This window comes from Anoplolepis gracilipes, chromosome 10 (genome assembly GCF_047496725.1).
Source record: "Anoplolepis gracilipes chromosome 10, ASM4749672v1, whole genome shotgun sequence".
Classification (NCBI taxonomy): domain Eukaryota; kingdom Metazoa; phylum Arthropoda; class Insecta; order Hymenoptera; family Formicidae; genus Anoplolepis; species Anoplolepis gracilipes.
The window spans coordinates 2,031,613-2,057,592 of NC_132979.1; the positions used below are offsets into that span (position 1 = coordinate 2,031,613).

The 25,980-nt window shown below is 29.3% G+C and overlaps 5 protein-coding genes across 6 annotated transcripts; 1 reads left to right on the forward strand and 4 right to left on the reverse strand.

Moving 5' to 3' along the window:
- Nucleotides 1-788: 788 nt before the first annotated feature.
- Nucleotides 789-2,249, reverse strand: LOC140670128 (rhythmically expressed gene 2 protein). Its single transcript, XM_072900659.1, has 2 exons — nt 1,750-2,249; nt 789-1,365 (listed from the first exon to the last, which is right to left on the reverse strand). Exons 1-2 carry the CDS (start codon nt 2,029-2,031, stop codon nt 901-903), a joined length of 747 nt encoding a protein of 248 aa, XP_072756760.1. The 5' UTR covers nt 2,032-2,249; the 3' UTR covers nt 789-900.
- Nucleotides 2,250-7,969: 5,720 nt separating this feature from the next.
- LOC140670138 (SIN3-HDAC complex-associated factor) lies at nt 7,970-18,216 on the reverse strand. 2 transcript variants are annotated; one of them, XM_072900690.1, is made up of 6 exons: nt 18,118-18,216; nt 12,379-12,481; nt 11,972-12,125; nt 11,526-11,694; nt 10,961-11,120; nt 7,970-10,790 (listed from the first exon to the last, which is right to left on the reverse strand). In XM_072900690.1, the coding sequence occupies exons 2-6, from the start codon at nt 12,450-12,452 to the stop codon at nt 10,367-10,369; spliced, it is 981 nt and encodes a 326-aa protein (XP_072756791.1). In that variant the 5' UTR covers nt 12,453-12,481; nt 18,118-18,216; the 3' UTR covers nt 7,970-10,366. The 2 variants fall into 2 exon arrangements, with proteins under 2 accessions (XP_072756791.1, XP_072756790.1); XM_072900689.1 differs by lacking the exon at nt 18,118-18,216 and adding an exon at nt 13,126-14,049.
- Nucleotides 18,217-18,879: 663 nt separating this feature from the next.
- LOC140670462 (BRISC and BRCA1-A complex member 2) lies at nt 18,880-21,047 on the reverse strand. The gene is made up of 5 exons (XM_072901066.1): nt 20,890-21,047; nt 20,455-20,771; nt 20,066-20,367; nt 19,536-19,916; nt 18,880-19,380 (listed from the first exon to the last, which is right to left on the reverse strand). Exons 2-5 carry the CDS (start codon nt 20,540-20,542, stop codon nt 19,009-19,011), a joined length of 1,143 nt encoding a protein of 380 aa, XP_072757167.1. The 5' UTR covers nt 20,543-20,771; nt 20,890-21,047; the 3' UTR covers nt 18,880-19,008.
- Nucleotides 21,048-21,429: 382 nt separating this feature from the next.
- Mtpbeta (mitochondrial trifunctional protein beta subunit) lies at nt 21,430-24,450 on the forward strand. The gene is made up of 7 exons (XM_072901285.1): nt 21,430-21,589; nt 22,398-22,569; nt 22,710-23,085; nt 23,229-23,403; nt 23,528-23,808; nt 23,939-24,244; nt 24,340-24,450. Exons 1-7 carry the CDS (start codon nt 21,538-21,540, stop codon nt 24,382-24,384), a joined length of 1,407 nt encoding a protein of 468 aa, XP_072757386.1. The 5' UTR covers nt 21,430-21,537; the 3' UTR covers nt 24,385-24,450.
- Nucleotides 24,451-24,619: 169 nt separating this feature from the next.
- On the reverse strand, nt 24,620-25,931 carry Ski6 (exosome complex component Ski6). The gene is made up of 3 exons (XM_072901308.1): nt 25,758-25,931; nt 25,074-25,367; nt 24,620-24,976 (listed from the first exon to the last, which is right to left on the reverse strand). Exons 1-3 carry the CDS (start codon nt 25,929-25,931, stop codon nt 24,620-24,622), a joined length of 825 nt encoding a protein of 274 aa, XP_072757409.1.
- Between the last annotated feature and the right edge of the window lie 49 nt (nt 25,932-25,980).

Here is a 25,980-nt window from a genome sequence, read left to right on the forward strand (position 1 = left end):
AAATGTTTTTTTTTTTTCAAAACTTGTTTTCTTTATAAAAAAAAGAACAAAATTATGTAGATTACACTTTGTATACAAGCGACGATAATAATAATAATAAGCGACGATTATAATATATTATAAATGATAATTTTATATTATAAAAACATTTCGACACAGCAGAATCGGATATATCTCGCGGATATATATCGTCGTATCCGGAAAGAGCACGAGCGATATCACGATACCACCCACATATTTAATATATGTTATTTTGTCATATTATTCAATTCCTATCATACAAAGGAAAACCTATCTTCTTTTTTTTTTAAATCTGAGGTTTATATATAATTATTAAAGTTTTTTATAAATAAAAAATCTAATGCTATAATAATATATTTGCAGCGATAAATTTAATAAAATGTATAACAGAGTGTCATTGTTTCCCTACATAATTATTTATAATGATTAATATTAATAAAAGTTAGTAATAACAATTATTAAAGCTAGATTAGATTCTTGATTATTTTAAAAAGTATTCAATTTATTATATATATATATATATATATATATATATATATATATATATATATATATAAAATAAATATATACTTTGATACTTATAGATATTTAATGAATATTCGAAATGTGATATATATATATATATATATATATATATATATATATCACATTATGTATGTATTATATATATATATATATCAGATATTCATTAAATATCTATAAGTATCAAAGAATATATATATAGAGATTAAAGTACAAAATAAAGATAGATTAAATCAAACTTGCACATTCATTTTTCCTGATCAAACTGTTTTTTACATAAATTGCTATCAAATATAATTGAAATAATTCTATCGTCATTGTGAAACTGTTTTACTAGATAAATCTAATATCATCGCACTATGTAATTTGTTCAAATATCTTTTCAAAATGTTCTTGAAGCTCCTTCAAACTTCTAAAAACATCTTTCTTGGGTATTTTGCTCTCACCAATCGTATGTTTCATCAATAAACCATTCCAACCGGCGTTTTTTGCTCCAAAATAATCATTGTTCAGGCTATCACCAATATGTATCGCTTCTTGAGGTGATATTTCCTCTTTTCGAAGATCCTTCACTAATCTTAATGCTTCCTCAAATATTGGCAAGCTTGGCTTTTCCACACCAAGATCGTATGAAGTCAAAACAAAGGTAAAATATTGGCGAATTTGAGTATCCTTGAGAACTGCTTCTAATCGTTCATCAAAATTCGAGATGACACCCATAATGACATTCCTTTTCTGCAGGAAGTCAAGTAGCTCAATGACACCAAGATACTTGTGCCAGCATCTGCTAGTGCCGTAACAACTTATCAGACTATCAGCGACCTGAAAAGGAAAATAATAAATGGAATCAACAATTATAAAGTAAATAAAAGAATTTTGAGATTAAATATTTGATGTAAAAATATGTTATACATTATAATTATATTAAATTGAAATAGATAACAAGTATGAAAATATAAATAATAGATAATATAAGTTAAATGTAAATAGCAAAATGTATGTGTGAAGATTTCTTTGAAAGTGCATTGATTTTCATTTGTATTAATTGTATTAATTGTAAGATTAAAGTTATAGAATGATCAATTAACAATAAATAAAAAAATATAATAAAGAAAATAAAATTAATATTTTACACACAAGAGATTTTTTTTATTTTTACACTTACAAATTTATATAAGTATCATTGTATTTTATAATAAATAGTACCTTGTCCAATTCATCCTTTGACACAGAGGTGAGCTGATCTTTGAATACATTATGCACAATTGTCCTCCACCAATTCTCCCATCCCAAACCAGTATGCTTGCCATATATCGGGTGCTCCTTGCTAAGCTGCGTGTAATTGTTTTTAAAACTTTGCGCCAATTTTTTGGGCTCGAGAAATAAGCCATGCTGAGAACCAATCTCGACGTAATGCTCCAGTTTCGTCATCAACAACGTGCCGGTCACGTCGAAGGTCACAAGACGGGGCCGAACACGATTGATCATATCCTTAGTTTTTCAGTGATTCCACTTTGACTTCCACTTTGATACCACTTCAGATATAAGAGCCAAAGGAGTAAATTGCAGCCGCGTTAAACACCCTCGTAAACGTAGCTAATAAACGATGCTAATGACATCTGGCGATCGATGGATAGAATTTGGTTATCGAAATCTTTCAAAGTCACTAGATACACTTGATAATATACTAAGATTTATTTATTGCTTCTTCAATTTATTACTATGTACTTTAATAAATAATTAATGTGTTACATTATAAAATAGAGAATTGTTTCTAATCAACAGTTTGTTTAATCAATCTAAACAATTTTTCTATATTTCTTCAGTTTGTATTAAAAAAATTCTTTTTTACAACCATATATTTTCTTTTATTATTCTTCTGTATATTTGGTCTGTTCTTCTAATCTCTTCTCTTCTCATTCGTTACTTTCTCATTTTCCTTCTGTCTTCTTTCTTGTCATCTGCGTCTTTATACCTTTCATCCTCTCCATCCTATCAGAAACACGGTTTTCTGCACGTTCTCTTCGTTATTATTTATAAGATGTGATGACTCTCTTAAATAAGCTTCAATTAGTTTTTGTCGTATTGATATTTATTTAATTATTTGGTTTTATCTTTATAATAATTTTCTTTTTTTTGCATTAACAGTATAATTTAATAGTTTTTTTTTAATGTTTTTGATATATTTTATTTTTTCAATTTATTATTTATTTCACGCTTTAGCTTTGACTTTTTATTCAATTTTTAATTTTGACATATTATTTTAACTTGGATACATTTTTTTATTTATTTTTTAATTTGTTCTACTATTCTAATTTTTATTCTATTAGTTTTATTTTTATTTAATGTTTCTTTATTGTCTTATTATTTTCGTGCTGTTTGCTGCTCACTATAGTAGATTCTTTTCATTTTGTAGGCTGTAGGTTTGTAATTTTTATTATCAGTCTATATCGAAAAAAAATCTACTTTATTATTTTCGTTCGTCCGTTAATTGTTCATATTTTATCGGTATTATTTACATGACACTAATTTTAAAATATACGATTTTTCACGACCGATCTTGTTATTTATTTATTTATTGTTAGATTAATGTAACGTTAGAATTGTTTATATTATGAATCACTGACAAGAATCCGAAAGCAGGTTCAATCGCTCCGAGAGTGATTAATGACATTATTATGTCATCTTTGCTAATAAGAGTTGAATTTATAATAAAATAGTGATTAATTGATCCAGATTAGGTCAAAATCTGTTCACTCAAAAATGTTATTAACATTTTGTATATAATTTTAATTTCCTTTAATTTTTCTTAATCGACAAACTATAAAGCAAAACGTTTTAAGCGGAAGATATTAAAATTAAAGGAATGATCAATTTATAAATAAATTGGTTTATTACAAAGTTGTACATGGATACAAGGTGGCGCATTTCTTTCTTATTATAAAAAGGACCGATCGTCCCGTCCGTTGCACAACATTCCGGCCAAAATTAAAAAAAAAGTTTCCGGCCAATGAGAACCGACGAGATTATCGTCGATGATATAATAATATTTCTTATAAATATACACAATATATAATATACCTAATTATACACAATAATCGGAATTATTTTATACATATGTATGTAATTTAATAACTATATATATAACGACATAATAATAATCATATATAACATATACAATATTAGATTGATTAAAAAATTCATTCGTTTTAGTTTATTAATTTTATGTTATCTTTCCCATTTATTATTAACTTTATCAAAATTGTGTAGAAAAAAACGAATGAATTTCTCTGATCAATATAATATATAAATATATTAATTTTACGGCAGTCGTCGGTTTTATCGTTATTAAAATTTCATAATATATTTGCACAAACGATTGATTAATGGAGCAATCTCGCCCTTATACACACACGCATATTATATGTATGTGTATTAGTATACACACACATATTTCAGCGTAAAAAATGTTATCTAGATACATTGGTCAGTCTCACAATCGTTATTTTTATTGTTTATGCAAAATCTTCTATCTTTATTTAAATCTCTCACAAAAGCTTTTGGAGTTTTGAAATTTTTAGATATGTTTCAAGTTAACAAATATATTTAAAAGAATTTTATATATATATATATATATATATATATATATATATATATATAAACAGAAAAAAGTGTCAAATCAAAACTTATATATTCATATGAACGCGTTCATTGTTTCATATATATATATGCAACAATTTATAATCTTCTTAGAATTTAAAAATTTTTAATTTCAACAATATTATAATCTTATTTCAATACTAAAATTGTCATTTCAAGAATAAAACAATTATTTTGCCTCTAAGAAAATTATAATCTTCGATTTGAACATATGTGTTATTTTCTCTATCCAATATTTTTTCCTCTCCATTCAAGAAAATTATTCTTATTATTTAAGAATAATTTTCTTAAATAATAAGAATAATTTTTCTCGAACTATATAAAATATCTTCATTCAACCAAACTTTCTTTTTTTAACGCAATATCTCATTTCAAGATTTACATTTTGAGACTAAAGATATTGTCAAAATAAGAATATTCTTTTTTTTCTGTGTACATATATATATACATATACACACATATATATATATATAATATATATATATATATATAATCTTATGTAATATATTAAATTTTATAATATAAAAATTTCAGAATCTCCAAAACGCTAGTAAAAACACGAGAGATGTAAACCATATAATAATGCAGATATATCAATGCTTAGATCCTCTTTAGATTTTTTATCAATTAAATTGTAATACGCGAGAACACGCGCTTTTATTATAACAAATATTTTAATATTATGCTGCAATATGTAGTTTTACAAATATTTATAGAAAATGCATATATATATATACATTTTTTAATATTTTGTGAACACAATTTGATCGTTTTTATCTATGTATTAGAATAATTTATATATATATATATATATATATATATATATATATATATAAATTATATTAATTCAACGCATCCAATTTATATAATAAACCTAATGATAATAATAATAATTATTATATAGGCATTATATATATATTTCTTATTCATCAATAAAAAAATGTTGATTAAAAATAAAATAAAATAATAGAATAAAAATTTAACAATCAATCTAATTAAATTAAAAAATTCTTTTTTCTTGACAATAATAAATATTATCGCGTGTTCTCGCGAATTAATATTAATTATATAAAAGTATTCAGTTTTAAAAACTGAATGTTTGTCATCTTGATACCAATAATTTGTTGATAAAATAAGAAAAATTTACACAAAATTATGTATAATGTATTGGCAATATCAACATCGATAGAACTATTGATAAAGAGCTGATTGATTTCTAACTTTATGAATAAGAGAAACAGCTTTTTAGAATTATGAGAAGAATCAAAAGAGAAAATATTTTTTGTTCCAAAATTACCTCTTACAATAAGTTTAAAACGTAATTAATTTTTTAATCGTAAAATCATATTATTGACTTTTCTAAGATACATTGACCATAAAATTTTCTTTTTATGTAAAATTACATATATGTATGCAATAATTTTACAGTTTTACAACATATTTTTATAATTACAGAAATTTTGAAATACAATATTAAAAGAGCGTTCTTCATTATAAAAATTTCGTTGATCTTTCGCTCCTTTTACATTTGTCTCCACAATGTTTGTATATCATTTTAAAGTTACTGTATTTATATATCATGTGTATTTTACATATTATTTTTAACTTTTTATTAAATTAATAATTTAATAAAAAATTTTTAAATTAAAAATTGATCTACTCAGTAAATCTTTGTATCCTGTACTTTTGTGTGTCTATACACAATATATCTTTTTATCATTCTCATTAATAGAACTTCAATTTTAATCTATTTTACTTCACTACTCTAAAAGTCGAATATTTCTCTTAATACTCGAGGATTTTTCGATTATACATTGATACGCCACTTATAACGCCATTTTTGCAACTATTTTGCAATTTTTTCTTTAATATCATTGATAAAAATATTAATATAATATTAGCTAATTAATATTAATCAATTAATATGTCACATACCAATATAATATATTAATAATTACTAATATTAATTAATCAATAATAATTTAATAGTTCTAATATTATATTAATTGATTACTTAATAATACAAAAATGCATAATTTTCATATATAATAATCATTGTCATATCTCAATTGTATTTTTTGTTTTCTAATGTTAAAAACAATCATATGCTATAGAAATCATAAAGCAAACTTTACTGATCTGTATAAAAATATATATGTGTATACATGTATATAAATTTATGTAGAAAAGGAATATTAAACTTAGATGTGAGAGTCGACTTATCAATAAATAAATAAAACAATATATATATATAATCTAGACGGAATCATAGCAATTCTTTACCAAGTTTTTTAGCCTTATAAAACATTAAATGCTAAATTTAATTTAAATGTAAATTTAGATTTAAATATTTTTTTAATAAAAATATTAAATGCTAAATTTAAAATTTAAATATAAACTTATATTTAAGTTTGTGAGCTGTATGTGTGATTCAGTCTCGATCATCACAAATATTAACTATGATAAATCATAATAGGTAGACGATATAATATAATTATCAGTATTATATATTTCACAGTGAAGAAATAATAAGAGATCATACAAGAAATGTACAATTATGATCTATCGCAGGAAAATGTGATCAATTGGCGTTATCCTTTGATAGATCAAACTTTTCGATGTTTGATTATGAAAAAACTGTTATCGCTTCCTGGTTATTATACGATTGTCGGCGAGTTTTCGCAAATGGGCAATTGAAATGAGCTTTTCCCCGATTTTCCAAACGATGTTTCGCGATTTAATGGCGGACCCAAACATTCAACATCTAAAATTTTACGTTTCAAGAAATTTGGATATATAAATAATTATACATAATTGCCGGCAATTATATATAACTATTAATTAAATTTTAATTTAATTTTAATTAAATTAATTTACATAATATTAATTTTAATATATTTAATTTTATCAACTTTTTAATTTGTTTTGATATTGTAATTTTAATTTAATTTTATAAAATAAGTTTATATTTTTCGTGTTTTTTTTTCATCACAGTAAAACGTCAAATCTCCATAATTTTGATTATTACAACTCTGGGGAAATTTTACATATAGCTCTAGTCCCAATTCTTTTCTTGAATAAGATAAAAAATAATGACTCGCTTAACACTGGACGGGATCGATAATATCTATTGCACATTTCTAATTTTTATAATAGATCAGATCCAATCTTTAAGCCGAGAGTCATTATATTTAGTTTTTCTCTCAAATATGACTGCTAGATTTGTGGTTTTCTATATCCAAAATGTGAAAAAATATTTTACTTTTCGAATATTATCTCATCGCATTGCGATATGTATCACATTTTTAAAAATAATTAAACAAAATAAAATTCCTGATAAGTTTTGAAAAATTGGCCTGTAATTCTACAAATTTTTTGATCAAACGATAATCAATCTCAGTTTAATTAATTCTCGATACATAGATTCATGGTTCCATAACGTAAATCCTAGCTTCATCGAATCTGCTTAAATATTAAGTTGATTTTTGAAATTTCTTATATTATTCTTAAACTGATAAAACAAGTAAACATTATATTCTTATATTATTCTTACATTATTCTTAAACTGATAAAACAAACATGAACAAACTTTTTCATCAACTTAATATATCAAACAGATTCCAATAATTTTCATTTATTGCAACAGAATACATATTATTCCAAACTATTTTTGCATATTATCAAATAGTTATTTTTCTTTTCTTTTGTGCGTGTGAGCAGAACAAAAAATCTGAAAACAACCCCATGATCACAGTTGCAATTTGTCCTCAACAGGTACTCGGCTTGTACATTTTTTAGCCCGTTTTTTCTCACGTTTAGCGTTAAATATTAAAGAGAATAGTCAGAAATTATTAGAGCTGTTTCTTATTTTTACTTATTTTTATATTAAATAACTCCGATTTTACATTTCTGACTATCTCTTCTTGTCCAATAAAGACTTGTACTTGTCATCATCTATAGATTTCGTGATTGGCTTGGAATCAATCTTTCATATTTTCATTAGGGAAAAATTGATCACAAATTGATAAAAGATCTGTAGATAATGAAAGGTAATCTGGAAGACCTCCTATAAAATCAGAATTGAACAAATATGCGCTAAACGTGTAATCAAAATGTGCCCATCTCTTCTTTATTAACTAGGAAAACTAACAGTTTTTACTTATTTACTTTTTCCCTCCCTCTGTTGTGTCTCTCTCCTCTCTCTTCTCTCTCTCTCTCTCTCTCTCTATAGAAATATCTCTAAGTATCATATTCTCTAAAATTACCTATCAAAAATTCGCTGGTCCAGTTTGCCAATCTGATTGCCACTTTCAATTTTTCTATCTAGATCTATCTCTTTTTTTCTGTCATTTTTTTTCTACTAATACTGTCTAATTACAGACTAAAAACAGACTTTATCAGTCGCCCTGCTGTATAAATGTTTGTCTTTATTTATTGCTATCGACTTGGGTCATCAACCACTTTATTAATTTACGTCATGGAGTATCGCGTGACTCGGAAGTAAATGCAAAAACCCGTCTCTTTTATCTCCACTTTTTTGGACCCGGGCGTGAATAGATTGGCAGCTTGGAGTTTGTACAGGGTGCTAAAACAACTATCGAATATCTTGTTAAAAAATCAACTATATTAGTCAATTTAGATAATTATTTCATATAAAATCACATAAAAAATGTCGAAATTCCATATTTTTCGCCTTGTATATATTTGTAATTTAAATTATTAAGTCATGTTATATGAAAAATCTCGTTATTTTAACGAAATTTTCAGCTAATTTATAAGAAATATATAATAAAAAATTCAATAATGCTTTTCTTTCTTACAATTTAATTGATTTCTTATAATAAGAAACTAATCCAATAATGAATAGTTTTAAGCTAGAACTCATAGAGAAATATTAGTTTCGTCATCTTTTATCGAAATTGTTGGCTTTAGTTGTTCTAGCACACCTTGTGTACATCTTAAGCAGTGGCACTTGAGTGTAGAAAGGCGAGAGCGTAAATCACCAGTTCGAACCGCTGTTCGGTGTAAGAAATCTGAGCGTCTCTTACTTTACAATATCATCACAGTACTTTGATGTGTTTATATTGCTAAACCTTAAGATTTAAAGATTACCGGCTCGAAAAATGGCGATTTACGTCAGTCCATCGCTAGAATTAACTTATTATTCTTAACACGATAAATTGCATCCAAATGGCATTTGAATCTTCAAAGTGAAGATTAAAATCCTTTCGGAGCCATTTTGCTGCCCGGGAATAGTGCTTAATTAACTTAAGTTTAAATCTACCTGCATATACAGGGTGATCCATATGTACTGCAACAAATTAATGACATCTCAGAGATATATTAATTCCAAAAGGATGTTTTAAGTAAAAAAAATTTGAATTTTGAAAAGACAGAAAAAGTTTAATAATTATGCGGTATTTTTTTCATAAATAACATTTTCAAGGATTGAACATTTCATTGACAGTCAGTGTTTTTTACTATATTCTTCCTTGATATTTTAGAATCACAAAATATTCCTTTAAAATTTTAGAAAGATGCTTTTCCTTTATTCCATTAAAATAACAAATATATTAATTTTCTTATTTTTTATACAATATTAATTTATAATTTTATATACATATATATAATTTTTACATAAATAAGAAAATAAGTTTTTGTGGGCTTCATTATTTATTCGGCATTTTGAATTAATAAGGCTTTAGAATAAGACAAAATTTTAAATGCCATGATAAAAAATTTTACCTATATTTCATAAAGTTAAAATTCGAATATTCTCCACAGGGAAAAATCGTCTTTAAATTGAAATTTAAAGAATAGTTTAAGAATTTAAGAAGATTTAAGAATTTTATATTCTCTCTCTAAAATAACCTCTTTCTCCCTCCACAGAAAAATAAATATTGCAAGAGTTAAATGTCAAAAATTAACCTGTATATCTCAGAATTAAAAATTAAAAGTTTTTTTTGCTATAAAGAAAAAATTCTTTCTAAATTGAAAATCTTTCAAATTCTAAAAATCTTTTAAATTAAGATTTCAACTGAAACCTGTTGTTAAAAAATTATTTAATGATTTGTATGGATACCCTGTATATGTAATATTTACATATTTATGTGTATTTCTTCATAAGTAAAGGAATAAATTAACCTTCTACGAAGGGCCGACATTAATTGGAGACTGACTGGAGTGACTGATTACCGACATTGATAGTTTGCAAGGGTTTGCAATTCGATAATTGTTCAAGCTCTATTGACTTTACAGGTTCTTCCATCTCTACATCTTCCTTGGTCTGAACAATTTTCGCCATCTTGCTCTCATACTGATTGGAGGACTCGTCATAACCGGAATCAGACGACGAATCACTGAATGTCTTCGTGCTTTGTTTGGAATTAGTTTCCGTATTTGACGATGTAGATTCGACGCTATGAGCCGGACTAACAGATGCCGAACTGTGAACGGGACTGATGGATGCCAAAGAAGCAGTAAGTTGTCGCCTGGTAAAACAGCTTATGCAGGGTTTGAGGAAAGAAGGGTATATTATGACTTCACCATTGGCACCTTTGAAAATGCTGCCGCAACAAATCGGTTCCCTAAAAAAAAGAAAAATATGCAATAAATATATTGTATCTTACCTTGCCATTGGTATTTTTGAAAATGCTAAATAAATACAAATATATAAAATACATATCTTCAGAATATTTTTAGCATTTTTAAAACTCTGTTATTATAATACAAAAATCAAATAATTTTGAAACGTTACCTTTTATAGTATGATAAATCAATGAAATCAACATCATCTTTTTCAATATCTTGATCTTCAGAAGCAAGTTCTAGTTGTTTTTCATTAGCGTTAATATCGTCGTCGTCTGAAGCACTTTCCGATCGACTCGAAGTTTTGCTGTCTGTTAATCTGTAATCTTCTATAATAACAAAAAGAATATTAAGATATATATGAATATTATCTTTTATTGTATTTATTAGGATAAGAAGTTTTTTAGGCTAAAATATTTTTTCATTGCTGAACCACATTAGATTGATAACAAAAATTGGAAAAAAAAAAAAAAAAATTTAATATATATACTGTTTTCTATAAATATTATTTTTTATATATATCTAACAAAATATTTTATTTATTGGATTTATTAAATTAATTAAAAATTAATTCTTATTATAAATCTAATATATAATATAATAGAACTAATAAAATATGTAATCATATTAAAAAATGTATATATATATAATCGAATTTTTTTATAGTAATATATAAATAAAATTTATTGTATATAAACAAAGCTTGTTTCTTTAATTAACATTTTTTAACTAACCAGTTAAATCGTCGCTCATTGCCGGACTTTGTTCTCGATCTGCCTCTGTTTTTATGTAAATGTGTTTCTTTTTGACAAGCTTGTCAGGTTTATCCTTAAGCTTCCTTTTATTTTTTGCTTTAAATTTTGTCAGCGATTTAATACCAGGACCGGCACGCGCATCTACAACCTGTACAAACAAATTTTCTTCTTTGAGGAAAAAATGATTGTAAAATTTTACCGTTTTCAATTTTAGAAATAACTTTAATCTTTTTAAATACTTTTTATAGCAATAAAAGATGCATATAACATTAGTATGCAACATAACTTTAGAAAAATTAATGCAAATAATGAGAATTTTCTTTTAATAGTATTATAAAAAATGATATTTTTGATATTTTAATCAATTAGTAAGATATTTACTGAAAAATAATAGTTTGTTAAGATATTGATTATAAGATACTAACATGTTTCCAGTTGCGATTACTTCCTGGAGGTAGCTTCTTGAATCTCTTAACTAGAAGCACACATGCATTACATATTTCACCACTACGTCTTTCCTCAAGTTGAAAACATGGCATAAAGTCATCCTCATACTTTTTACTGTCTGTAAACCTGGAACTGTAAATAAGATTTATAAAATTATATATATAAACAAATACATATATATCACAATATTAACTCTGAACAAATAAAACTGTATTACAAATTATATAACATTTTCTGAACATTATAAAATAATAAATATCAATGTTTAATATTACATAGATATAAACAGTAATTTATTACAAATTTGCTATTATTATTATATAATACACAGATACATACATGAACATGCATACACATAGATATAACTTTAGTAATGTTTCTTTACCTGCTAGATTTGGCTTTACAAATACAGCAGCCTGTACTAGATCGGTACACCTTTGGTTTGTGAAAACTGAACATCCTGTCTGCTATATGAATCACTATCGTTACTGTAATTTAAATATAATAAACATATAATAAACATATAATAGACATATAATAGACATATAATAGACATATAATAGATATATAAGACATATAAATATATTATATACTTATAATAATATAAAAAATTAAATTTTATTTCAACAAAATTTCTAAGTTGTTTTTCTTTTTTTTTTTTTGACTTTATCATATTAAAAGTTAAAATATTATTTATAAAAATGCAATTTGTTGGTTAAATTTTTTTTACACACAATCTCTAAAATTAAAACATTAAAATTAAGATATATCAGAAAAGAAAGTTGTTAGAAATAAAAGTATATATATATATATATATATATATATATATATATATATATATATATACGCAAAGGAACATGGAAATCAAGATTTAATTTGAAATGTAAAATAATTTATACTTTCGTATCATGTACATCAAGAATATTTTTATTTGCATAAAAACTTAATTGATAAAAGATATATGTAAAAAAAATTAAAATAAAAAAATATTAAAATTTAAACTATTTATGCAAAATTTTATAAAAATCCAAATTTTTCATAAATGTAAAACAATTATAAACCTTATGTGAATTTTACATAATATAAATGTAATTGTACAATATGTTAAATTAATATTTCAAGTTAGACGTGCCTCAAAATGATCATGAAGCATCGAAAATTGACTTCTTGTCATAATAGGTGGATCGAAACTTATCAAGTCCCTGTTAACCTTAATGATATAATCAATAATTTTATTCAACGCGTTTATGATTAATAGCTTCATATTTCGTCGAAGGAGCGCAATAAAGTCGAGATTCGAGCTTCTCAAAATTAATGAAAGTAACGCTGTCACAATGTCGACGTAAAATACGTTGCCGAAATGTATCAAAAGTGACGCCGGAAACAGTCACGTGTTCTCCTTATCCCAAAATAAGGATCTATCCCTTTCAGGTCACCAGCGACACACTTTTTTACCTCTTTAATCGTTCTGTCAAAATTATTGTTATTATGTGAAAACTTTTGCCAAATATGAAGGGCACTTTTGTCAAGTATAAAAATGACGCCGTTTTAATCCGTCCACTTATGCTTCCAAAATGGATATAAGTAGATATCTGTTCCCTTTGGCTGTAAGCAGAGCACACTCTTTCACGTTTTTTTTAATACTTTACGTTTTTTCCTAGAATTAACACCGTCGATCAAAAACGAAAAATCACATTGACAAGTGTTCTCGAAATAATCGCCGATTCTCGAACTCAGCCACTTGTTCTTCCAAAATGGAAGAGAAAATCTGTCCTCTCGCTGCTTTGATAGAGCAGCGCTTATCCACTTCGTCAACACTCGCCTCTTCCTTCCAGATTATTCAAGATGGCAATTAAAATCGTAGACTTGGGTGTTTAATATATAATGAAGAATGTTTTGAGATAAACAGGCGCGCTTGTTTAGGACTATATCGATACAACCGCGTACGAAGCACGAGAAGCGTGGCTCAGGCCGCCCCGTATGCCGTGTGCGCGTACCGGGTAGCGTCACCAAGCGGAGCGCGCATGCGCCTACGTCTTACGTTCCCTCTCCGTCCGTCAGATTTGCGCAAGCGCAACACATTTCTCCTCTCCCGCTCCCTATCCCCGTCCCCGAACCCCGTCCCCATCCCTGTCACTGTTCCTGTCATCGTAGGCACGTAGGCTTCGACGACTGCGTAATTGTAAGCGCCGTATATTGCGCGTTACTTGCCCCTTGCGACAAGGGAGGATCTCGACTTCCCTGATTCCAAAGTATTCGTAATATTCTCCCTCGTTCTCTTCATTCTGTCATGTCGCTTATCATTTCGTGCGAGTCGAACTTTATTCTGCGCAAATCACGACTTATAGAGTTCCCTTCAATTTGACGGAACAAAATTACGTTATCTGTTAAACTTCGCAGTTTCCACAGCGTGAAGTTTTGACCATCGATCTGAAAGGACAAAATAATTTTACCCGCTCGTGTACTTGCAAAGATCGATTAATTTAATGTGATAATCTCGTTCTCTTAGATTTTAGTATATTTAATATATTTATAAGTATTTCGCTCTCTAATGTCCACATTTATCGATGACAGTTTGTTGACCATTACTTTTCTATCCCTTTTAAACCGCAGAACACTTTCGTCGTTAAAAAAAAAAATAAAAAAAAATAAAAAAAAAAAGGTACGAATCGAAAGCTACGTGAGAAATGTTTAACAACATTTAGTAATTTATACGAAGTAATTGAACATTTTCATTCGATTATCGTGCATGTATTATCGGCAAGCCGTTTGCCGAGCTCTCGCGAGATCTTGTTTACCGAATTTTAAAAGCGGGTCAGCGACGTCACGATCAAACGATCAGCCAATAGGCAAAGAGGCCGAGTGGAGGGTGTGACCAAATTCACAATCTCGATTGGCCGATAGCGAGAGATCGAGAGAGAGAGAGAGAGAGAGAGAGATATAGATATGCACTCTCAACAAACTCGTTCTCCTTCGAAACCGCTCACAACTATGTGCACACGTGCACACGTGCACTCGTTCACGTATCCATCGTTCGCTAACGAAACACTTTCGAATGACAAGGTTAAAATGCCGACAAGTACACCCGCAAATGGAAGATTCGCTTCCATTATTATTGTTTTAAATCTAGAACGCGTAAAGGCTTGTTTGAGAGCTTGTTCTTTACTTTTTCTTTACATTTGCTTTTCTGATGTCAGATCTACGCAAAATGTCAGGATGTCTAGAGTAATCAAAGTTTATAAAAATGTATCAATACGTATCTCTTGATCCGTGATGTTTCTTTCTGTCAGAAATTATTTTCAGGCTCCAAAAATGTACATAGATCATCACCGAAAAACGATTGTCCGAATAAATAATATTATTTTTATACAGACTCTTTTAATTCAATAACTTGATTTAATCCGAAGAATGAAGAAATTGCATGATTCTCGAGAGCTTTGTTACTTATTTGTTGTTTACAATGTATTTTTTCAATCGTTAATCAAGGTTGACCAATCTCTCGAAGGCCATTGATAGCGGTGCAATATACGATTGCATGTGTCTCATTACGAGATAAGACAAATCGTTTAAAATTGTTAATTGATAGCTACCAATTAATTATTCATTTATGCGCACGAAAATCTTTATTCTTATCGCGACATCTATATTTTTATATATTTAATGTAATCATTATTATTATATATACATTGTTTAAATTATATATATTTATATTAAATTTAAAACATTTTTTAAATTAGTTTATTGTATATGTGTTTATTTATTTCTATATTACTAACATTTTGTATATCGATTTTGCACAAGCACTGTGAATTTCTCAATCCACAGCTTTCGTTATACGAAAAATTTTGTCGAAAGAAAATATAAGTGTGTGTGTGTGTGTGTGTATATATATATATATATATATATATATATATATAAGAAAAAAAAAACAGCGTTATTTTGAGAACGCGCCGCGCCTCACATAATAATCCGCACGTTGCACTCTGTTTTGTGCTTTGTGCTATTTTTAGCTCATCCATGTTTTGTCGACACGACATCGCTGTTTTCTACATTGCGCACTTCATTTTCCTCTTTCTCTCCTTCACTTACTTTTACTGATTTTCGCTGCAAATTATTATCAAATTAAATCGCTTCGAATTAATTATAAAATTATATTTCAGATTCATGAAGCCTTGATTCTGAAACTTAACTTGGATTTTTGGGTCACAGATTTTAAAACTGCTAATTCTTTATCGATTTACGCGAAGGGTCGACTCAAAGTGTATCCACGTGTCTATTGAAATAGATCCTGTTGTGATTATTAATAAATATTGAGTTAACTTGCGCTAATTACTATATGATATTGTAAAATATAATTATAATTTTTAAAATTCAAAAAATTACAAAAAAATACAAAAAGAAAAAAAAGTGATGCTGTATTTTTCAAAAGAAACAAATGTCCATAGAATAGTATTTAATTTAATCATCGCCAATTAAAGAATTAGAAAACATTCTTCTTCGCGCTCTGATATATAAACTATGTGTATATTATCTTAATTAAAATTAAGTAAATCTGGAAAGAATTTTAAAAATTTCTAAATAAAATTAACGATACATGTCGCGTTTACTCGATGTTTCCTACAAAAATTGACACATATCTCTCTCTCTCTCTCTCTCTCTCTCCCATCTAATCAAAATACACAATCCTTTAAAATTAATTTCCTTTAATAACCCACCACAGAAATTAGCCCTGTCGTGAAACGAAAAGGACCGATGTTCGATGTATTGCGATTGCGCGTGCGCATGCGAGAAAAAAATGCTAATGCGCTTTCCCCTCGTTGCGCGCAGTTGACGACGCACGACAGGACGACGAAAGGGAGCCGAAAGGGGTCGCGCGAAAGGACGTGTACGAGCATGGCCACGACATGGCGTATGGCGGACGCCATCGTGGCCCCATTCCCCTTTCTTCTCCGCCCTCCCAATCTACATACTCATATGATCAACAATATGTTAAATTGAGAGAATTCATCACGACATTGTCGTGCAAATATTAGTCAGAGATCGTGCGATCCCTTCGAAATCGTTCATCTTAGAAAAGATTCTTAGAAAGTTTTTTTTTTTTTTTAATTAAATTTATATAAATAGGAGGAGATTAAATTATTATCTTTAAATACAGACTGCTCGACGAACGTAAAACAAAGATAAACTGTAATAATAATAAAATTATTCGGAAAACAGTGTGTCTAGCAACAGAAATTTATACACATGTATGGAAAAAAAAATCAAATTTCAAAAGGCAAACTGTTAACTTTAAACCATCCGGCTAGAGATGGATAGATAGGTAAGTTAAAGTTAGGGGTTAGGTTAGGTTAGATTACAGTTGACAAGCCAGATGAGATAAGTCTGTTCTTTTTAGTTGCACTACAAGTATCACGCTATCGGTTAAATCGCAAATAAAGGAAATGTGTGCAACTATCGAGTGTCATTCGTTTCTGAAATATCGAAGGGGTGCGGGAAATTGGTAGAAAAATACAGGACACGATTGAAACGCGAAGAAATCGGAGATTGCGGCGGCTTCGAGCCAACTGTATGACAACGGCGGCGGCATGCGCCATGACAGATGATACTTGCGACGCTTACGCGCGGTACATATGACACAGCTATATACAAAACCGCCAATTTGTATATTTACAATTGCGAAAAATCGCGCGAGCGTTCGCGTACGAGATGCACGCGCGTTTGACAGGTCACGAGCGCGACGACGTCGCGCGTCAAAATCCATAAATCTGTTGGCGCGATTTCACGAGAGAAACCCGCGCCATAACCACAAGAGGCGAGAGGGAAGATCGCGCCGTTCGCGAGGAATGTTGACTCCCCCCCTGACAGAAGGCGAGCCGCGCGGACGACGTCGCCGTCGCGGGGTCGCGCGACAACGACGCTGACAACGTCGACGACGCGGTCGCGTGAAGCCGCGACGCGACAGGCCGCGGAACATATTTGCCAGCCGCTCGGCGCGTATCGGCATGTGACACTCGCGCGATCGGCGACAATTACGCGCGACGCGTCACCGCGACCGCGCTCGCGGCCCGCGCGATCCCGCGGACCTTTTCCCGATAAAGCGATGCTTACAGAATTAGACACTTACCTCGAGACCCGCGAGACAGGTGACGGCGGCCGGACACTTTTGAGACGAGCCTGTTTTGCGCACGCTCTTCGCGCTGCTCACGTACGCAGTGCTGCCAGACGCATTCCGGATGCCGGGGGAAGATCGATGGGGATATTAATGCTAGGGAATAAGCTCGCGTTCTACTCCGTGACTAATCAGTTTCCGGAGTTAAGAGCGAATGATTGGCTCTGGCGTGGATTTTTCCTTTGTACGATTTTCATGAACGAGCCTTGAGAAAGATCGCCCGGTTCGATTGCAAATTAAGTTTTCATAAAAAAAAAGAAATAGTATTTATTGTATAATATTATACATTATATATATTTATAATATTATATATCGTAATAAATATTACTATTGTACGATATTAAAGAAATCAAGAAAAATAGTTTTGAACTTAGAATATTTTTGACCAAGAATAGTAATAAAAAATACAATAAAATTGATATTTGATTTGTAACTTTTAATTTTATATTCAACTAATAAAATGCTTGGGACAGTGTATTGTTTATATGCGATACAAAATGAAAAATTAAAGATTATACTTGTAGTATTGGAAAAATTTTAAATTCATTCACTTATTTTTCCTCCATGTATGAAGTTTTATTAAAATCAAAATTTTTTTTAGGCTCGCGAGGTACCTTTGTTATTGATTAATAAATAAATAAAAAAAAAAAGAAATATTGCGTTAGAAAAAACACATAAAGTCCTATTTTCGTTTATCATGTTAGAATTAAAAACAAATTAGAAGAACCACATAAAATTGTATTTTCATTTGCCAGCCTATCACATTAGAATTAATTTGTTTTATTTCACAATATCAACTATTAAATATATACATTCTGTAATAAAATATATTTTCAGATTAAATTATTAAAAACGATTTTTCATTGAATTTGCCTGAAACTTTGGAACTGCACTTTCTATTATGTGTGTCAACAGTTTATCAACCATCGCCGTTATCTGCCACCTAGGACTATATGGTGTATCATCCAATATTTCTTTGTACAGAATACCTTGTGATGTCATGTGATATACTGATTGCAATGTAATTTGCGGCTTCTCTTTCGGAAAGGTTGAGGGGAGATTAAAATGTACAGTAAAATGAAAGTCTCGATGCTCCAACAGCATGCTAATCCAATTAAATTCTAAAGCATCATATTCCAGTATACTACCACGCTGCATTACAAATAGAACTGTAATAAAGCTTTTCCTGCTTTCAAAACTTTGAACTACATTGTGTATCTACAATAAAAAGCATAAATATTTTTTGTAAATATTGTATTCAAACGAATGTTATTAAGAAAATTTACAATTGTAAATAAATAAAGACATTCATAAATTTTTTTTGCAAACTGTGCAATCTCTTTTATAATATATATAAATTTATAGTTTTGTACCTTCTCTTCGATAAACTTCTTCACTTCAGGGACATAATCCATAAGATATTTGTTGGGCGGAAATGGTGGAACATGCAAAAACTCGGGTCCACCAAAAATATCTTCTAAAGTCTTGGATAGATAAAGTTGCGGTAAAATACGATTCCAATCCGGCCCATAAAAAGTGATAATGAGCATAGCTTCATCGTTCATTGATTTATTAATACGCGGAGGTAATCGAGAATAATCCATAGCTATGCGAATTAAAAATCTTGTTTCTGTAGGCTTTGTTCCTAATGGTAACATTATCACCTCCATATCCTCTGTAAATATTTCTGTTTCTCCAACAAGCGTACTATATTCAAATTGCAAACGATCTCCCTGTTTTCCAAGTAAATGTATCTGGAAATAACAAAAAATAGTTTACATATTAAATATCGCAAAAGCTATAAAATCTAAAGTATATTAAATTCTTTTGATATTTTGAAGATGTATATATGATAATCTTGTAGATCAATGAAAAACTAATAATATTGACAATTGTTTCTTACCTGATATTCTTTGTAATACAATAATAATTCACTTAGCACTTTAAGTAGTGCATCGGTATCATTAGGATTCCATTTAACGAGACTAGGTACCCAAGTCGATAAGGTATCAATGTCTGGGTCTGCTAGAAAATTTTGATCGTTGAATATAAAGTCTGGGCCCATCTCAGGATATTGCGAATCGAATAATACATTCCAGACTAGATGATCTCCAGCATAGGGAATAGATAATTTGAAGCAATCATTTTTGCTTTTGTTACGACTTGATGATGCCGAATCTAATTTTATCAGACCATAACATACTCCTGGAGAACAGATAATACAATCGATGAAAAAATTAGATTAATTATTGTATATAATAAAGATAATAAAGATTAATGGTATAAACTTACCAAGTCTTTTGGTTTGTAAAACACGCTTCAAAAGTGGCTCAATATAAGAATCTATAGTACTCAAGAGAGGATGTTGTTGATTTAACATCTTACTTTCCAAAGGTTAAAAAAATTACAATTGTATAATCTAGATGAATCACTGTTCCAATCTACTTTAGACTGTTCCTGGATCAGGCTCTTAGTTTTTATCTTCAATAGTGTACACTGTACGCATAATTAACTCGATTTTCCTTACGTGCATCATTTCCTTTTATATAATATTATTAAACATTTCATTGTTTCTGGAAATTAAACATTTCTCGAGTTCCATGTACTCTCTGCAATAGTCCAATCAGCAATTATTAAGAATTGATTAGAAGCGCGAAATATTTCATCCCGAATATCTAACAAGATACATATAGATATTATACAATCAAGTAATTATTAAATAAATACCTCACAAATCTATAAATGTTGTCAATAATGTCGATTGCTCTCTAACATTAGTTAACTCAGGTTAACTCGAATAAACAATAAACATTCACAATTTCAATTCGATTTATGTTTTTTCTTGCTTCATGTCATTGTCATGAATATAAGAGAGAAGGAAAAGAAACATTCCCTAAAATATGATTACATAGTTATAACCATAGAATTTATAATTTAGAGAAAGATAGTCAAACCAAATACGAGCGATTCCTAAAAGTCCCTATTTGATAGCCAATGAAGTTTGACATTGTGAGCCGTCATTTTTTAATAATTTCGATTCGTACATAATTTTTCCAAAGGTGATTGATTGGCTATCGGATAGAGAATTTTTTGGGGATCATTTTTTTTGCAATATCAGGTATTTTCACCATAAAGTTTATAGTTATATGTACGTGTTGCACTCAGAAAATCAAATAGTCACAACTCACACAACTATAAAGAATAGCACATATTATACATATATTATATGTATATTATACATACATTATACATATCATAGATCGCAGGTCAAAGTCCAATATTCCAACTTAACTAATTTCTTCGGGAAATGTTGGATGAGCAGTGAGTGACGTATCAATTTGATTGAAGAGAGTGTCTGTACGATACTTATACAAGATGCTTTCTCTTGTTAAAAATTACGTGTTGGCAAAACAAGGAATTAATTATGGTATGGAAAGTAATTTTATATTTTATGAATTTATAATGAATATAATTAATTAAGTTGGAAAGTGTAAATTATGTGATTAGTACAAAGTCCATGTACATGAGAGAGAATAGATATTATGAACAATTAAATAAAATATCATACGGCTTAAGGAGCGAATAATACAAATCAATGTAAATAAACTCAAATTACTATTAAATTTAATATAATTCTTAACTTTTATTAAATTAAAAACAAATAGGTTTACTTAAGCTCTTAGCAGAATGGCTACTTTATTATCTTAAGATGCAAAACAGTTATTGTAACGTTACTTCAAAACATCGACTTATTTTCTGTTAAAAACAAATACCTTTACTTATTTATAAATAAGTTTACTGTTTTCAATTTTTGACCTTATATTAAATTTTATATTTAATATTCATTTACATTGATTTCTATTATTTACTCCTTTAGCCCTATAATATTTTAGTTTTTGGAGTCTTTTGTCACATTTAATTACGAATATTTTTATAATCACACCTATTACTGTTTTCTTGCATATAATTGTGATATTTATTTTTATCATACATTTCTATAGGATAGTATATTGTTTAATCATACAATATTTATAATAGATATTTAAATAAAAGTATTTAAATAATATTTAAATTTAAATTTATCATATCTATTATGTTAAATTAGTATATGTTTGAATTAGTATAATATTTTACTATCTTTACTATCTCTTTACTATCTAACTCTATACTGATTATTAATCTCCTGATTTATATTATTGTTTTAAGCTTTCTAATTCTACCTTTGATATTTTTAGCTGAAGCTGTTACTCGTTATTCTGGAATTTTCATAAACAAGACTTATTCTACAAAAAGTGATAATGCTTCAAAAAATATTGTATTCGTCGACGGAGTACGGACTCCATTTTTGCAGTCTGGAACTTCCTACAAGAATCTTCTGGCATATGATCTTGCAAGACATTCACTGGTGTAAGCTAAAATCAATATAACAATGTATTAATAAATTATAAGAAATATTGTCTTCAAGAGGCAATTTATATCTATTTTCTTTTATTGATAATATTTATTCCGACTATAAGAATAATAAAAATTATTATTCACTACTTTAGGAGCTTACAACAGAAGATTGGATTCCCTAAGGAAATAGTTGATTATATCGTATATAGTACAGTAATGCAAGAAGTGCGAACTTCCAATATTGGAAGAGAAGCTGCTCTGGCTGCAGGATATAGTGACCATACTCCTGCGCATACAGTAACGATGGCGTGCATTAGTAGTAACCAGGCTATCACTAGTGCTATGGGTTTAATTGCTTGTGGTGTTTATGATGCAGTTGTGACAGGTGGAGTCGAATTCATGTCGGATATTCCGATCCGGCACAGTCGACGCATGAGATCTTTGATGCTGCAAGCCAACAAGGCGAAAACTTTAGGAAACAAATTAACTCTTTTGGCCAGTATCAGACCAGCCTTTTTCATACCAGATGTAAGTCGAGTTGATTTTTAAATTCAAGAGAATAACGCGAGATATAAATGTTCCATAATGAGAGTAATACTTATTATAAAGCTAATGGAACTTTTCTCGTTTTATGAATGTTTTTTTTACTACAAGAATTTGTTTCTATATAGCTACCAGCTGTGGCAGAGTTTTCTACTGGTGAAACTATGGGACACAGTGGAGATCGTTTAGCTGCGGCATTTGGCGTGTCACGCAAAGAACAGGACGATTACGCATTACGCTCTCATACTTTAGCCGCGCGAGCTCAACAGCAAGGACTTTTGTCGGACGTGGCGCCTTATCAGGGTATATTAACAATTTTGTCACATTTTAGTCTTTCAATATTTTATATATATATATATATATATATATATATATATATATATATATATATTTATTTATTTATCTGATATTTATAATTTTTCTGCAGTACCGAACGTTACCAAAGTTGTCGACAAAGACAATGGTATTCGCGTGTCTACAGAAGAACAATTGGCAAAACTAAAACCTGCGTTCGTTAAACCTTACGGAACTGTCACTGCAGCTAATGCATCTTTCTTGACCGATGGTGCATCCGCAGCGTTAATAATGAGTGAGGAGAAGGCTCTCCAACTTGGTTTGAAACCCAAAGCATATCTGCGAAACTTCATTTATGTATCCCAAGATCCGGTTGATCAGTTGCTCCTGGGACCGTCATATGCAATACCGAAGGTACAATTACAATTGTTATAATTATTAATTTACTATTTCAATTTTAATAAATGTACATATACATAGCTATATATATGCAACTGTTATTCAAGACGTTACATAAAATAAACATTCTAAACAAACATTACAGGTTTTGGATAAAGCAAAATTAAGCTTAAAAGATATAGGAGTATGGGAAATACACGAAGCGTTTGCTGGACAAATTTGTGCTAATCTAAAAGCGTTAGATTCGGATTTATTCGCACAAAAGTATTTGAATAGGAGTTCAAAAGTTGGAATACCAGATCTGAGTAAGTGGAATGCTTGGGGCGGATCTTTGTCGATCGGTCATCCGTTTGCTGCTACAGGAGTAAGATTAGCAACGCACACTGCTAATCGACTTATCAAAGAGGATCAACAATTTGGGCTCATCGCAGCCTGTGCTGCTGGTGGACAGGTAAATTACAAATTTATACATTATATATCTTTTATATTATAAATAATTTTCATGTATGCATTTTATTTACTTTTATATTTATTAATATTTTATAGGGAGTTGGTATGATCATGGAAAGATACCCTGGTGCTACAGTTTGATCGGTTTTTTTTTTTTTTTTTTTTTTTTTTTTTTGGAAAAATATAATTTATATTTAAAAATAAAAATTTAATATTAAAAAATAAATATTTTTTTACTGGAGAGAAAATAATCATTGGATATTGTTGCAGATTTTATAAAAAGATAATTTTGTAATAAATTGTTTATATACAATAGATTTATGCATTAAATAATAAAATGTTACAGCACTGTGTTAAATATATTGCTCTTTTCTTGCTACTCGAGTGAGTTATGTAGAAAAGAAGGCAATAGATTTGCAGTCAAATGATGTCTCACACCACTGTCCAGTATTTCCTTTATATCCTGACAACCTTGTAATGCGCGTTGCTTGAGCGCTTCCAAACGTGATAAATGTAATCTCTGTCCTGCTCCGTGTGCTACTACTATCAAACCACTCCCATCTACTTCAACTTCGTGGTTTGTTTCTGGTAATGCGACAACAGACAAGGTAACTCCTGGTGAACATTCTTCTACAAAATTCGCGTCTAATACTCCTGTTGCTAATGTCTTATCTTCTTCGTCTTCAGTTGTCAGTTTGTTAATAAGAGATACGGTACATCCTACAGCATAATTCTGTAACAAGAAATTTATTTTGTAAATAATAATATGAAGTTTGCATTTTTTATATTAAGTTATGTAAAAAGGAGAATATATTTTTTTAGATATCAACCTTAATAGGAATTCCAGCATCGATCAATGCAAGTGTTGATGCATTCACAGATGCGCAATAATCACTACCATCGACTTGTAGAACTTCTACAAAGACATCAATTTGAGAACGTGGATATAACTCTAAGTGTATTATGGCTTCCATCGCATGGCGTAACTGAGCTGATCTCTCTTGAGACTTCCAGTCGCCCCTAGGTCTTCGCTTCCGTTCTCCAGAGGTAAAACTAAATACAGCCATACTGTACTGGCAATTTATGAGAGCTTTTGTACTATTTCTTGATATGTTGCTTTTCGGCTAAATCATGTAACAGAAATATACAGATATTACACTGCAATTTAAGAGATAACAATACATATATAAAATAATATTTTAAAGAATTACATTCATGTTTTATATTGGACAGAAAAAAGTTATAAAGGAGGAAACATGTGTAAAAAATGTTAAAAAACTACTTGTCATATTGATATAATTCTTTTAAAACGTACACTTTTAAATATATGTGTTTGTAACTTCTCTCAACTGAGATGCCGTATATTTAACAATTAACATGCTTCTCTAAATATTATTATAGATATTAGTTTATAATTATATATATATATATATATATATATATATATATAGATAGAATAATACATAGATATTAGGTTATAATTATAATTTCTAATTATAGATATTAATTCCAACCTGATGAGGACCGTACACCGCGGCCAAAACTTTCGTGTTGCCATGCTCTATGTAAGCACTGCCATCGGCTTGACCGAACACTCCCATTCGCATACGGATCTGCCTCAATTCTAATGCTCGTCTACCATCAGTGCGTAGTCCACCTCGGCTGTCATTCTGATCTGGTTCCGTCATCTTTTTTCAATTGACACTGTACGAATTAGCGATGGACCTAAACATACAC